Raw genomic sequence first — 15,880 nt, forward strand, 5'->3', positions numbered from 1 at the left:
GGAGCCATGCCGGTCTCCATATGTGCTCACGAACAGCACTTGCCTCAGCAGCTTGTCTGACTACAAGAGGGATCTTTGCCTTTGTGGCGGATCAGTAGTGCAGTGGTTAGTGCACGTTTTACGAACCCGGTGGGCCCGACTTCGATTGCCGGCGACTGCTAAAACAAGGGGCAAGTATCTGAACTGTGGTCCCAGGCTTCCCCTAGGTCAACTTAACCTCAAATGAGAACCTGGCGCGGTGTGTAAATATCTGCACTGGGGAGACAAAGGTGGCCGGGTGTGGTGCTAGACAAACTGCCCCCTCTTGCGCCATGCTGGCCTTCATAGGTGCTCACTAACAGTACCGGCCACAACAGCCTATGTGGCTATACAGGGGAACTTTCTCTCTGTTTAAGCACACGAACGTGTGCGTGAAATGTCTCTGTGAGATGTGTGTGGGAAGCGGTAGTGTAGCGGCAGCGTAGCGTTAGCGCGCTGCGCTATGAACCTGGCGACCCGGGTTCGATTCCCGCTCACGGCCAACACCAGTGTCGATTATCTGAACTGGTCCCAGGCCTCCCCTAGTTCGACTCAGCCTCAAATTGAGTATCTGGTGCAGTGTGTAAACATGACCACTGGGGCCAGGCGTGGTGTTGGCCACCCATCCCCTCGTGTGCCGTGCCGGCCTCCATAGGTGCTCGCTAACAGAACTTGCTCCTACAGTCTGTTCAGGCTATACAGGGGATCTTTGTTTTTGCTATGTGTGTGATGTGTGTGATGTGTGCGTGCGCACGTCTCAGTCCCACGTTTACCCGTGATCTCCACGTGCATGGAGCTGTCCATGGGCAATGGCAGCGACAGGAAGTTGAAGGGGTCGAACCGCACGCTCACGTGGTCGCACATCTTGCAGCGAACCTGGGACTTGAGCTGCCCGTGAAAGAGGTCCACAACGATGGACTTGTTCCTCAGAAGGTGGTTCTCCCAGGCCTGCGATGCAGGGGGCAATGAATTGGCCACAGGTTTTAAGGTGCTAAGGGGGTTTCAGGTAGGCGGGTAACGTGCGAAGATAAACTTCTTTCCCTTAAGCTTCCGCGCGCACCTGAGAATGTGTCCGATCTACACCTTTTTTTCCAAAAAAACGATTCCACAAACCGTTCAAGTGTATCGGCAGGGATGGTGGGGCAATGGGCGTCACGACGCACTCACCTCTGTGGCGACCTCGTGGTCGGGGCGCCCGTCGCTGTCCTTGAGCTCCACGTATGGTTTGTCGTGCACGCGGTTCAGGTCTTCGTGCAGGCCGTCCAGCAGGAAGGCGAGCAGTTCCTGGGAGTCCTGCTGCTGGAAGCCGTTGAAGCGAGGGGCGTACTTCCCGATGGTCCACTGCGGGTTGCAATCCAAACCTCGATCAAGCACGGTTTGGCTACGTACGGTGTGAAATAAGTTCTACGTACGGTGTGAAATAAGTTCTACGTACGTATGCGCGTGCGTATAAACTTGACACCGCAGACAAACCATATGCAGGAGGTGGCCGTGTGGCTCACAGGTTGATCACCCATTACTGCGCAAGGTGATCACCCATTCAAACACTAGCCAAGAGTTATCCCCCTATTTTAAGCTTCTGAGATCTGATGAGATGGGGCGAACCGCCGGGGTGATTTTTTTTGTCATAGTCCATTGCAATTCAACGCCGGAGCCGTGGGTGTGCAATGCATCCTCACTCGCAGCTTGAGCGGTGCCACGTTCTTCTGGGTGCCACTCCACAGCTCGTTGATGAGGTCCCCATAGCACTTGGCCATGTGGCCCTTCATGCCCAGCGGGTTCGTGCTGTGGAGAGAAGTGTGACGACACCAGGCAGGTTTATACTGCGTGACATCAACAGTTGAGCAGTAATTCATATTCTTAGTTCTTTCGGTAAAGTCACGTTTAAGGGAAACAACAAAATAATAAAATCTATATAAATATATATTACATGTTATATATATATTTATCTATTATATATCAATATATAAAATATAGTAATATATTATATATAATATATAAATATATATTATATATGATATATGTATATATTATATATTAATATATTATATATTTTATTATTTTGTTGTTTCCCTTAAACGTGACTTTACCGAAAGAACTAAAAATATGAATTACTGCAGTCACGAAAGCTTTAAATCAATATTTAGTTGAGCAGTAGTGACTGTGTGTGTGTGTGCGTGCGTGCATGTGTCCACGTGTGTGTGTGTGCATGAGTTGAGTAGTGGCTGAGCGTAATTGTAGTGTATTCATGGAAGCTGTGTGTGAATGTATCCGTGTGTTAGTTGCATAGTGGTTGCATGTATTGTGTGAATGGTCTGTGTGTTAGATTGAGTAGTGGCTGGGCATATTGTACGATTGGTAGCTGTGTGCAAGTTCGTGAGTAGTGGCTGGGCATAATGTACGATTGGTGGCTGTGTATGCGAGTTGGTGAGTAGTGGCTGGGCGTATTATAGGATTGGTGGCTGTGAGTTGGTGAGTAGTGGCTGGGCCTATTGTACGATTGGCAGCTGTGTGTGTAAGTTGGCGAGTAGTAGCTGGGCGTATTGTACAATTGGTGGCTGTGAGCTGGTGAGTAGTGGCTGGACGTATAGTTACCGGTTGAGCTCGTAGAGGTGCATCCCAGAGAGGAAGTACTGCGTGAGCTGCCGCGTGTTGCTCACACACTGGATGCTCGAGTTCATGAAGCAAGTGTTGCCCAGATTGCTCAGCCCGGTCGCTCCTTTTTCTGTGGGAACTGTAACAAACACACACACACACATATCCATAACTCAGAACTCTGCAGGGCCTCATGCCTTGCACAACATCTCCCTCAGCAATCAATTCCCGGAATACATTTAAATAAAGTATTGATGTCCTATACAAGATATTTTTTTTAAAATCCTTTACTTTACCAAGTACTTAAATGGGGGCAACTATTTTGTCATAGTAATACGCAGTGTCTTTATAATGCCAAATGGAAACATCAGTTTTGGAAATCTTTTGCCAATCCCCATTAATGTTTCAACAAAATATCCAAATGTCACATCTTCAATGGTACTTCCGTGTGCATGAAACTACCAAGTCATGTTAAACATATAAACAGTTGTGAGCACAGAAACCCTCGGGCGTGGATTCATATCCTTCAAGTATCAATACAGAACTCCGCAACACTGTCCTCTTATAAGCACTTGTGCCAATGCCATCCAGGCACCGATTCCTTCACAAAATACATTTGCACAGCAATTGCGGCAGAATAACGACAATTGATCATTTCAAAATATCAGTATTGTCTTTAAAAATGTTGTTTTGGGGGCACCTAGCTTGCTCCGCTCCAGGTTTTTGCGGTTCGCCAACGAGGACATCTCTTCGGGCCAGCTCATGTCTTTGTTCCGCACTGCAGGAACAAACCAGCAACAAAGTGATCGGAACACGAACGACCCAGGAACTGCCCTGACAAGTGCAAAGAATAATAACGATAGAAAAACACCCGCACGTTATTTTCACAACATTTTTAATTCGTCAAAATACGAGCCATATCAAAATAGATGTCCCACTTAACGATTAAACCGTGCACGTAAAATATTTTGCATTCGTTATATTTGGATCCAAAAGCTTCTTTGTGTCAATCAGAAACACCCAAGAGGTAAAGGTGCAGCCCTGAAATTTTCTCCACACCACTGGTGGCGGAAGGTCCTCCACTAGAGGGAGCTCTTGGGACCTCCCATCTAAGAGATTAGTTGGGCCTATACTTATTCCGCTTGCCATATATCTTGGAAACGGTGGGAATACCCACACTTTAACCCACTGACCCTACCCATCGCCACAACTCTGGGGTACCGATGTAAACTGCTAGGTCGACAAAGCAGCGGGGCGGGGGGGGTTCAATAAACTCTCACGGTTTCAATTTCCAAGCCACGAGATTAAATCAGCGACCTCGGTATTGCAAGTCAATGTGATAACCATTACACCATGCCAGCTTCCCCAAGAATTTGTTTAACAAACAATATAATAAAAAAAATAATGTATTTCTACGAACAAACCTCAATATTATTTAAATAAATATTCGGTAAGTAGCTGGTGCTGCAGTTAGAATGCTCAATTCACAAGCAGAACGTCAGGAGTTTCAATCTCTGCTGTAGTTCAACTCATTTTATCATCTGTCCGAGGTCAATTATTAAACGAGTACCATGCGTGGGAAGTCACGAGTGGTTAGCCAAAATTTGAGCGAACGGGCCCTGCCACAAGAAGGTAAAATGTTCATGATGAGCATGGACTTTGAACAAAGATGATTGCTGCTCCATTATTAATTTGAGCAGGGAGAGAGACGTGGCACTTTCAAAGTAATAATACAATTGAAGTTAACCTCTAAATACCGACATGTGTGTTAATTTGATTGATATGCACAGGAACCACAAAGGCTTTAGAAAGTTGCATTAATACGCCAATCGATTATTTGTGACACAACTGAGCTGTAAAGCGACGCCATCACTTATGGCTTGTTCAATATTATCAACATTTATCGTGAGCACACACATCTCACGCCAAAGTTGCGCACTAATGGAATCTGTTTATAAGCAATTAACTTGTTACTAAAAGCTTTCTTTTGATAACAAAGCATTTTAATGCACTGCATCTGAGAGGACAGGAGGTTGTAAAACCCTGTGGATATTTTGACACGTAGCTGACATTCAACAATTCCTTTCACAGTGCATTCACATTTTCCAAGCCGAAGTAGGCTTGAGTCTGGATATTGCTGGGATGGACATTACCGCGCATAAAACAGGTCTATTTTTAAGAGACTCTTACAAGGCCTACCATCTCTTTCGCCCGGCTTTCGAGTGACAGAGCTTGGCTCCGCGCCTCAGAGCTACGGTTTTCTATGGCCGTGAAATACTGTGAAACTACATTATTATTTTGAACACCTGTTAATAGGCAGTGTTCCTCACCTTCACCAACCCACACTGCTAAGCGTGGGGAAATCTATTCAATTTTCATTTTACCAGGAAAGGCCCACTCTGAGCTATATAGCTCTTTTTCATAAGCGACATGGCCACAAATGATAGCTCAAGGAAGCGGCTCATCATGTGGAAATGCATAGCAGCCAAATACACTAAACGCTTGTTCAACAAATGTGGAGGGAAAAACCAGAGGACCCGGAGTAAATTCCACGCGACCACAGGGAGAACATGCGAACTCGAAACCACGACCCCTCGTGTAAACCGGGGCGAGGTAGTTAACATCTAGCCACCGCGGCGCCCCTGAAGTAAGGTCAAATAACCCACCTCCACGACCCGCACGGCGTTGGGAGGCCCTCATCTAGTGGGGGCTTAACATAGGGCTGTACATCAGCGCTTCGCAATCTTTGTCATTCGACGGTACTCTCGTCGAGCTTACTCGAATTTCGCGGCACACCGAACAAAAAAAGAAAAATCGCTTTCAGCCCTTCATCCAGCAGTGAATTGATCGTGGGTGCTGATGATGTGTGCCTGTGTAGCAGGCGTCTCTTTCTCAAGTGATACTTCGCTACGGTCGGACTCGGTCCCGTTAAGGAAATGTGGAATTTCCACAACCTCGTGTGTTGCTCTCCGCTCGAACATTGCGTGTGAAGCTCGGGTTTAATGTACGTATGTATGCTGAACTTCTTTCGCACAGTACGTAGCGAACTGTGTTAATCGCCGGGGCACCCGGCTCAGCCAATTAACTAAGAGGGGGAGTTGTGTGTTTTATGTGCGTCCGTCAGTGCAATGCATGTGTCCGTCTGTCTGTGCGCGAGCGGGGAGTAGTAGGGGCCTACCCTAGCTTGGCTAGGCCCCAAATGCGTACCTGATGCGGTGTGTAATCATCGCCACGAGGGAAACAAGGGCGGCCGGGCGTAGTGTTGGCCACCCACCCGCCCGTGTGCCGTTCCGGCCTGTATAGGTCCTCACTAACAACACTTGCCCCAACTGTCTGCTAAGGCTATACGGGGGATCTTTGACTTTTGTCTTTAATTGGTTATTGTTTGTTAGGGTGGCCATCTGTTTTTCTCGTTCATGCTTTTATTTAGATTTCTGTGTCTATCTCCTGTATTTATATCAACGCCTGTGTCGATTTAATTGTATTATGCTGATGTATGTGTGTCTATGTGCTTGTCTGTTAATTATTTAATGTAACTGTGTGTCTGTTGTTTTATTTCAATGCCTGTGTGCGTATTTAATTACTTTACGTTGACGTCTGTGTGTCAATGCGTTTACTCTTTATTTTATTTCAATGCCCGTGTGTCTGTTGATCAATTCCAAATTACGGGGCCACAGCGGTTGCAGAGCGCCCTTGTACGTGATAGGCTTCATATTTGCTACGTCCAGGAAATGGTACGCCTGCCAGCCGAATGGAGAACACTTCACATGATAAATAATGATAATTGGAAATAGAATCGCTATGAAACTTACTACAGCTTGCCAATACCAATGCCCATATCTATACAGTTTTTTTGTAAGATTGGCAATGCAATACTATCAAATAAATATTTTTCTAATTAAGACATTTTTTTAAAACTGCGATTAGTATGTGTGTGTGTTAGAATGTGTGTGGATGAGCGGTAGTGTCGTGGTTAGCACGCTGCGCTCTGAACCTGGCGACCCGTGTTCGAGTCCCGTTCACAGCCAACACCAGTGACAATTATCTGAACCGCTCATCGGCCTCCTCTAGCTCGACTCAGCCTCAAATGAGAACCTGGTGCGGTGTGTAACCATCGCAACTCAGGAGATAAAGGCGACCAGGCGTGGTGTTGGCCACCCACCCCCTCGTTGCTGTCAGCGAGCACCTTCATAGGTGTTCGCTAACAGAAACTTGCCCCAACAGTCTGTTAAGACAATGCAGGGGGGGTATTTGTCTTGTGTGAAGAGCATGTGGCCTAATGTACGCATCCGCTGGTACGTGTTAGACCCTAGGGCCAATTTACCGTTGCAATTACAAATCTAATGTTAAACTGAAATTAAAATCACATTGCAATTCATATTCATTATGAATTACACGATTACAATGGTAATTGACACGAGGCGTGTTGTCTCTGGTCTGTGCCTTTGCATGTTTGAGTGCACACATTTCGTTGCAAAGTCGAACGCAATCACAAACAAACACAGGCCGGCTTGTTTAGGCAAAGAGGTCACCCCGAGGCCAAAACTCACAATCGCACGTACACAAAAATTGATGAGCGAGTATCACGATATGATGACCGCGCGCAGTTCGAACGAATAAAACGTCATTCAATCAACTCTCAGCGTTCAAATGTCGTGCATAATGACTGACTGGTGTGCCCTGATGGGACAAACCTATCAGCTAGGCGGATTTGTAAATCCCAATTGTATTGCACTGTAGGAATTCCTGAGAGATGAAAAGCCATGCCATTCGTTGGGCAAGACCATCCGATTTAAATTGAACATTGGCTGGTTTCGCGCAAAATCAATAACATGCCCTTTCAACGCAGTAATCACTCTTCAAAATCTATTACTAAAAGGTCAAGTCAATTGTGCAGTGTTGAAATTAATAACAGTGGCGTACAAATGAAATGCGCAGTGGTAAGGACGGTGAATACACAGGCAAGGCGTCAACAGAACCATTATATGAAACAGGAGGCGTTAAGATGTTCAAACACCAAATATAAACCTTTTGCAAGGAATCACGTACTGCATTAACCACACAGTACTGGTGATGAACATGCAAACAAAAACATGTTCTGATAATAGATGCATTGTCTTTGAAACAGATTGGTCCAACACCAGAGACAGCCTTCTTTAAGGTTCCATGACAGAACAATTATATATACTTGGTCACCTTTGGATGGCCTAGCATTTGCTATTTTTAGCCAATGATTGATTAATCTGATTTACAGGGCTCATCTGCCAAAGCCAAATAATCGCCGTCTCCAACAGAGGTGCGATGGTGCGAGGTGGCCGGCCAGCATGGCACAAATGCGGGCAGTGGTCCTAAATATTTTACAGCTACTAAACTAAGTAATATTTAAAAATACTTTTTTTAAAGCACTCTTTAATTAAATGTACCGTACGAGTAATGGCAAAACTCCACGACTCCAGGAAGTGGCCCCGAAGCTTGCCACAACGTAAGGGGGACAGTGGTGACTTACAGCCAACGTCAGTTGAGCGTGGACAATTAGACCCAAGCCGAAACATTAAAAAAATGGTTTAAGTTTTTAATTTTTAATGACAGAATATAGTATTGTCATCAGTATGACATAAGTATACCAAGTTTGCGGTCGATACCACTTTGGGAAGTGGGTTAAAATTGAGTTACAAGATTTGAGGATACAGCAACAACAGACAGACAGAGTGAGTTAAATAAAAGCGTGTAATAATAAAAAATAACCTATTCCAGTGGTGTAAATGCACTTTCAGCACACTGAAAGAGGCGTTTCCTCTGAGCAAACTGAAAAAAACTTGCTTCCACTACAAAATGAAAACGTGTTGACTGACAGATCAACGAGCATAATCAAACAGCTAATCAGTTTTAAGCAAATAAATTAAGTAGGATATGAATATGGTGGATACTAGAATGAGCCCTGCCTATTCGTCTTTGACGGCAACTCCCGCTCAGAAAAGAGTTGAGACACTAGGAAAGGGCACCGCATAAATGTGTTTCAAAAAATCTACAACCAAATCACCGGGAATGTGGCCAATCTTATCAGATCTCAGAAGCTAAACAGGGTTGGGCCTGAATAGGGCTTGGGTGGGAGACCATCGTGCACAAGTCAGGCTCTCATAGGCCTTGGGGGGCTACATAGCGGGCAGAAGAGGGCAGTGTAGCAAAATACATTGCCGTACAGTACTTCGAAGCTCCCACGTCTTCTGTGCTTCACGGCTTCATCAACCCTCACTGACCGGCTTGGTGAAGTTACACTCAGGCAATGCCCCAGGACGCACATGGACTGGACGGACCCTCATCCAACAGTAGACTGCCAAAAAGGTTGTACATGTAACTCACGATTGGGTCAGATCATGGAGGTATAATGTCAATTTTTTAAATAATAACCCAACCACCACCCGGCAGCCAACGAAATCAAACTGTCACGTGGGACAATAGGCCAATTGATGTCGTTTTTCAGTAACTGTTTTGTGGAGCGTTTTGTCAGCGATTACACCCAGCACCGTCAGGCCTTGACAACAGCGCAACTGTCACGTGGCTCCTCATGTACATGATGGGTGTTGCAGCATCCGTACCTTCAATCAGGATCTGTTGGTTATCTTCAATCCTCAGACTCTTTATTGTTTGCTCATCATCGTCCAGAAGAGTCAGGTTGTTCTGATAAGAATAAAGTGAAAAACCTTAATCAAAAACACAATTATGAACTTGATTCTTCAACACCAAATATCAGGCTATGGGGGGGGGGGGGAGACAGTATCAATTTACTTCAGAATCTTTATTTATCCTGCAGAAATCCGATGAGCTATGAAGCTCTCTTTCACAGACGTCCACAAAGGCTTGTTTGCCTGCTTAGTAGCTCACAAAATAAAACTGTTTAACCCATCCATTTATTTTCTCTCTCCAAACGATGCCTGGGCTTGTGACGAACGGCTTCAGCCATCCACTCCCCCGGAATTCCTCCCCATGTATATTGGAGGGTGTGCCTCGTGCTGAGGCTTCAGTGTGTGTGTGTCCCAGGCTGTGTGGGACCTATACAAGGACAAATGCACCCCCATCTGTATATATACAGAAAAGCCTCACCCGGGCGTCAACTCTTTTTTTAGGAGCGGTACTTTTTTGGGACGTTTAACCAGCTCCTTTGTTCGAGTACTTTGCAATGTGGAAGGAACCAGGGTGCTTGAAGGTACCCACACACACTTATGAGGGGGATACGACTCAAAGGAGCTTCACAGAGATGGTTTGTTGCGAACTCCCTGCAATGTCACCTCTAGCTGATAACTTTGGCGGCCAAGCGGATCTCTACGTCTTGGTGTACATGACGACAGTGGTCGCAACAACAAACCCCAAACCCTGCCGACAAAGCTGGATTACAGATTACAGGTCTTACGACCTGAATGCACCTGTTCTTCTCGGATCTCTGATGCGAAACTCGATTGAACCGGGTTAAGTACCGGATGGGTGACCGCCAGCACACGCACACATGTAGTTGTGGGAGCGGGGTTACCGAGTGGTCAAGAGATAGTAGGAATATAGTAATGGATTCAATCGACAGACTGAGTCAGTGTTATTCGATTATCTGTGCACTGAATTTACCCATGTGGAGCTTCAAGTGCTATCTTCTCCTATGTGTTTTTTTGTGTCCCCCAGCTCCTCCGGGGTTTGCTTCCACACGCCATACATCCCAATGCAGGATCCCTTCTGGAAGATCTTCAACTGAAACTCAGCGAGGCTTTCCTGGGGAGTGGTGCCCCGGTGATCATTACACGATTCTGAATTTGATTCCCAGCCACAGCAAACATCAACGGAGAGTGCCATTCAGACCTGCCGTGGACCCTCCCTTCACCAACGTCCCACGCTAACCAGAGCGGTGAAGCATGGTCAAACAACCTCCAAGATCGACAGAGCATGGGGGAGGCCCTTATCCAGCAGTGCGCGCGTTGTTGTTACATTTACATCTTGATTATCCGTGAGCACATTTGTACGAGTTGCAGATCATACTACTTTAGTGCTTCGGTTAAATCATAAGTGGACACCGATGCACTCAGGACGTTGACGCTAGAACACCATTCTAGTGTCCTAGCACTCAGGGATCTAAGCTCATGCAAAAAAATGTCATTATGCATTTAGGAGTGGGGGTACCCCTCCCGCTCTGGGAAGGGGCCAGAGGTCGTGCCTCCTCTACCCACGTGACCTCCCCGATTACATTAACAAAACACGGTGAGAAAACACACCCGCTGACCTTAATCAACACTGTCACTCGCTTTCCCAGTGCCTTTACACGCCACACCTTACTCGGGTTTGAAGAGCAGGATTGATAAATACTCGATGGCTACAGCCGTTACTTTACCAAGCTGATGAAGAAAAAGTTCCCGTGGCACCGAGCCAGGGAACTTTTAGCCCCGAGGATGATGGCCGAGGGGGGGGGGTGGGTCACGTAGGTGGAGGCTCGATCCCTGGCTCCCTAACCCCAAATGTTATGAACGAGTGCAGGCACTGGAACGGTGTTCTAATGTCTGTCCGGAGTATGAATAAGTATGAGTAAGCGTGCTTGCGAAAGAAAGTAATACAAAAAATATTCAACGTGCACGCTGGTTCTACGTATTAGCTTCCCCTCACTCATCTAGGGGTACATAACAGCACAGTTCTGCAAATAAACCGATTGCTTTAAGAGACTATAAACACAGAACAAAACGTTCCGTGTCTTCACCCCCATTCAACACACACCTGTGTGGCCTAATTTATTACCTTGGCCACCAGTACTTGCAAACAATACTCCGGATAATCAGAAGTTGACTGTATTTGTTAACGTACCCGCTGCCGATAAAGGCGTTCACATTGCACTTAAGTTTTACATTTTGTGTGCGCTTCCATTATCCGGAACATGCCTCCCCCTTCCAAAGTCTCACCAGAGGCAATCCTGAGTTGATAGCACCATTCTTATTATTACTATGACCATTTATTTGCGGGCACGACTGCAGGCGTGCGGGCATCGAGGGACCTCGCTCTTCACCTCGTCTTTGAGCAGCCAGAGGCGCAGGTCCTCCTGCCGAAGGCGCAGCCTCTGCGCCAGGAACTCGTGGATTTGACGCACGCTCAGCATGGTGCTGAAGCACGCCGTGTAGGCCAGGTAGCGCTTCGGAGGCGCCGGCGCCGAAGCTACGCCACCTGCAGCAGCAGCAGCAAATGACAACAATAACGAGCCGCTGTCAAGCAGAAGGCCTCCACCGTTAAGTGAGAAAGGCAGGTGAAGGCAGGCGGTCCCCATTGAGATGTCAGTCGCATGGGGTGAGGCCAATATCCGGTAACGTATGCCTTACAATATGCACGATGCTATCACATGCGTCCATCCATCGGGCAATTCCGGTGAATTTTAATTGTGGCTTCTAAAATCGAGTCGTTGATTGACAATTATATAAGTAATGTGTAAGATATTGACGTGTTATATAACTATTGTTCCGATATTAGAACGTGTTCCAAAGTAATTTGAGCATTATTGCAATTTTTTGTTAATGGTTATAATACCGATTCTGTGATATTTTTTTTTCTCTCGTCTTACCCTAACCATTTAAATCACACAGGCAGAAAAAGAGATCCAACAACATTTTGGCGTTTACAATGAAATCAGCGCTGATGAACACGCACGTGTGTAAGCGCGTTTGTTGGGTATTCTAAATTGAAGACTCGTTTCGTTAGAACTGCTTCTTCTATTTAACTTTTGGTCCTTCCCGGCCGCACCTCCGACGAACGCGGTTGGCTCTGTCCGGAGCGAAAAGAAGTCGAACGTACACGCGCTACGTACGTACGGTCGTGCACCGAGCGAGTGAGCCTGCGCGGTGTGCGAAAGGCGTGGACGCTATACCGAACATGCTGTTGTGGATGGGCCGCGCGGACGTGGGGGGCTGCTGGTGCCTCAGCAGGTAAATGCACACGGGGTAGAGCTCCAGCTCCAGGGGACGTCCGTTCACCTGGGGGATCACCTAACAGGAACAACACATCAACTTATTTAATTATTAACCACTCCCTCCTACCCCTCTCTCCCCCACCTCCCCCATCAGTCTAGGCCAAAACAGTTACTTAAACCTCCACACCGTCACCCGCTAGGTACAACACATCCACTTAATTCATTATTAACCACCCCCTTCCTCCTCCTCCTCCTCCTCACCACTCCCACTTCTCCATCACCGTCTAGGCCAAAATATTTACCCAAACCTCCACACCGTCACCTGCCGGAGCAACGCAGCCACTCAAACCCCACTGCCACACTGCGTCCGTGCCGCGTGCAAAAGGTGGTGCTGTGGTTTGAGCGCTCTTCTCCTCGTAGTCGGATATGTGCGAGTTCTAATCCATTCCTGGGTTGACTCAGCCCAACATTATCATCTCTCCCTGGGGTTGGTTAAATGAGTACAAGTGACCCTGAAGTAAGCATGGGGCTACGAGATGGCCCAAAAAGAGTAGGACTCCCAAATGTTAAAGGAGTTACAGGATTGCTGCTTGTAAATGCTGCTTGAAAACAATGCCCATTGGCTGATGCTGTTTTGTCTTCCTTTTGGTCGTGAATGAAGACCCGGTCCTCTTTATTCATCGTTTACTCTGCCTATTCTCCCGACCAATGCTCTGCATGGGGCTCACTTGTTCCACATTAAATTGCTCAAAGTTCATGTCCACCAGTCTGCAAAGTGTTACTTCCTGGCTAGATGACACCAGACTTCCGGCCATGCGGCAGTCTAACGCGGTCCCTTAGTTTTCTAATGCAAGAGGCAGTTCTGAAAATACTCGGCTCGGTCCGAAAAACTGGAATGCGTGGAGGACCTGCGCTGTGAGATGCGTGCAAACCGATGCAAATGTTCCAAGCGAAAGAGAGAAAAAAAAATCACCGTTCTTGGCAGCACGATGTTGTAGCCATACCAGTGAGAGAGGGAACGCCACACTGGGTCTGGCACAATCTCATAATCCTGGCCCCACATGAGTGGAGGGCTGCACTTCAACCTGCCGCCCTCTGCCGTCAGCGTGGGCACCTGAAGGGAGAAGCGATCATGAAAGGCGACAATTTCGCATCACGCGGCTCAAGGTACGTGGCGGACACTTGTCGGCCAAGTACCACACTTTTTGTTAGAGTATTGTTATTCCGGACACTCCAAAGGCACAAGTACAACTGACAATGAAATCCAGTCAAGTGGGACGGGTTTTAATTAATCAGAATGACAATGAAGATAAACTCAGCTTATCATCTCTCTAGGATCAATAAAACGAGCACCGCTTTGTGGGAAGTCAACTGTGATTTTGTTCTGGACTCATCCTACCACCATAACGATAAACACTCCACTTGCTAGGTCACCACCCCCACTGTTTATTTAAGAACGGAGACGCATTGATTTTTCAACTCCTAATGATTATGACAGAGTCAGAAACCCTCGACTCGACGGTTCCGACGTTTGTCAGCGCGGGTCAATCCGAAGCACACCTTGACGGCGTCGCTGTTGATGAGTGGCACATTGTCGATAACCCCGGGCTTCTGGGGTCCAACGGACAGGCAGGCTTGCTGCGGAACGATGGGCTGGCTGGCGGAGGACGGTACGCTGTTCCCAAAGCAGCGCGTGGTGGCACCGTCGGGACTCAGGCTCTGGCTGTGCGTCAGGAAGCAGCTCTCAGTGGCCGGCGTCAGCGGCTGGGGAAAACCTGCGGGGCGCGGCGGGGGAAGGGAGGTTACGCACGCGTGTACGGTGCACAGGCGTGCATCAGGGGGGGGGGGCAAAGGATGGGTCGGTTTACATTGCAGTGTTTAATGGGTTGGTAAATGAAAACCCGAACCGAAAAGAACAAATGGCCCTAACAATCTGTTGACAGATACAATTATGAGAACAAACAGCTGCCATCGTATATTTGCGGCACCTTAGCATGCCACGTCAGTTTGAAGCTTCTCATTGCGAAATAGAAGTTTAAAATTACTTTCAGACACGCTCTAGTGATGTCATTACAGTCACTTTAAAAAGTAGAGCGGTCACAAATTGATGCAAGTTACCTCCAGGATTCCTAAAAGCAATTTTAAAGTTTTTGTTTTCTCTCTCAATACATGAAGCCTCAAAACTCACATCGGGCAGCCCAGAAATACACAGACCGGATAGGCGTATGCCTTTTATTTTGGGTTTTATTTTCCTCTAATCAGATCCCAAACATGACAACACCGAGGTTGGTGTCGGTGACAATCATCCTAATATTTCCGCAATGCATTCTGGCCCGAAAGCACTGCAGAGCGGAACGTTTCAACTTGGAGCGATTCCAGCGCTTACGGGCGCCTGATCGCATGCACGCTCGCGGGAGAGCACACGGAACGCACACACACACACATACTGCTCTCTCTTTTCCCTCTCTCGCACGCCACACAAGCGTCTTCTCACCCATGCTCTCGGAGGCCTCGGAGGCGAGGGAGACGCTGTCGAGCGATGAGCCGGAGGGCGTGCTGTGCGGCGGCGCATCTCCGTTCTCCCAGGCGCGTGCTGCGGAGCGCCCTCGCGAGCACGACACCGACAGCGGCTCGCTGACCACCGGCTTCGTGTCCTGCGAGGACAAGAGACCGACTCGTAAATGTGCTGCAAGGGACAAAGGTCGAGGAGTGGGGTTGCTGCTCATCTCCTCTTTCCAGATCTCGGTTTTTGGTGGAAATTCCGCATTACCGTGGCGGGAGGCGGGGGTGGGTGAGTGAGTCTATTCGTAGGAGAGCCACTCTTTTCATTTTCCATGAAGTGGTACTCAAATTAAGGCCCCTTCAGGGACTAAGAGCTGCGTTAACCATTGACATGGATTTCAATTCACAACCTTCCAATTACGATTCGCAGCAGGATTTTCTCGCAAAAAAACTCTTCTCTCCATGAGCTCTCTCTCAACTGGTTATAAATATCAAGTTTATATTCATATGGATAATGCCAATAACGCTCTTTACTCAAGAAAGACCCCTTGCATTGCAACATTTGGGCACTTCCAAACACATGCGTGGCATGCACTCTTAACCACCGAGCTACCCAGTCCAAATGGCAGACCAAAATTTAATATCACGTAATAAGCATAAACCAGCAATCCTCAAATATTCCATCATGGGAGCTGTAGAGAGCTGTAGGTGCTCGCTAACAGTACTTTCCCTAAAAGTCCGTGCAGCTGAATGAGTAATGTTTATTTTGCCTGTGTTTACGTCTGCTTTAAAGCCCATGACCACTAAGCATTTAAACTCAACCCTGCGAGTAGTTTTATTTTA

General features: G+C 47.2%; 1 protein-coding gene across 1 annotated transcript in view; it reads right to left on the reverse strand.

The window, feature by feature from the left end:
- Window positions 1-15,880, reverse strand: part of USP32 (ubiquitin specific peptidase 32) — an 83,851-nt gene that overhangs the window by 23,117 nt on the left and 44,854 nt on the right. The window contains exons 13-23 of the mRNA XM_032967618.2: window positions 15,030-15,189; window positions 14,096-14,310; window positions 13,509-13,649; window positions 12,494-12,611; window positions 11,645-11,799; window positions 9,210-9,291; window positions 3,314-3,391; window positions 2,614-2,752; window positions 1,698-1,803; window positions 1,186-1,359; window positions 792-966 (exon numbers count right to left, since the gene is read on the reverse strand). Coding sequence (XP_032823509.2) covers window positions 792-966; window positions 1,186-1,359; window positions 1,698-1,803; window positions 2,614-2,752; window positions 3,314-3,391; window positions 9,210-9,291; window positions 11,645-11,799; window positions 12,494-12,611; window positions 13,509-13,649; window positions 14,096-14,310; window positions 15,030-15,189 — 1,543 coding nt within the window. The remainder of the gene's footprint in view (window positions 1-791; window positions 967-1,185; window positions 1,360-1,697; window positions 1,804-2,613; window positions 2,753-3,313; window positions 3,392-9,209; window positions 9,292-11,644; window positions 11,800-12,493; window positions 12,612-13,508; window positions 13,650-14,095; window positions 14,311-15,029; window positions 15,190-15,880) is intronic.

Source organism: Petromyzon marinus, chromosome 38 (assembly GCF_048934315.1).
Source record: "Petromyzon marinus isolate PM22_M1 ecotype Great Lakes invasive population chromosome 38, UKy_Petmar_22M1.pri1.0, whole genome shotgun sequence".
Taxonomy (NCBI): domain Eukaryota; kingdom Metazoa; phylum Chordata; class Hyperoartia; order Petromyzontiformes; family Petromyzontidae; genus Petromyzon; species Petromyzon marinus.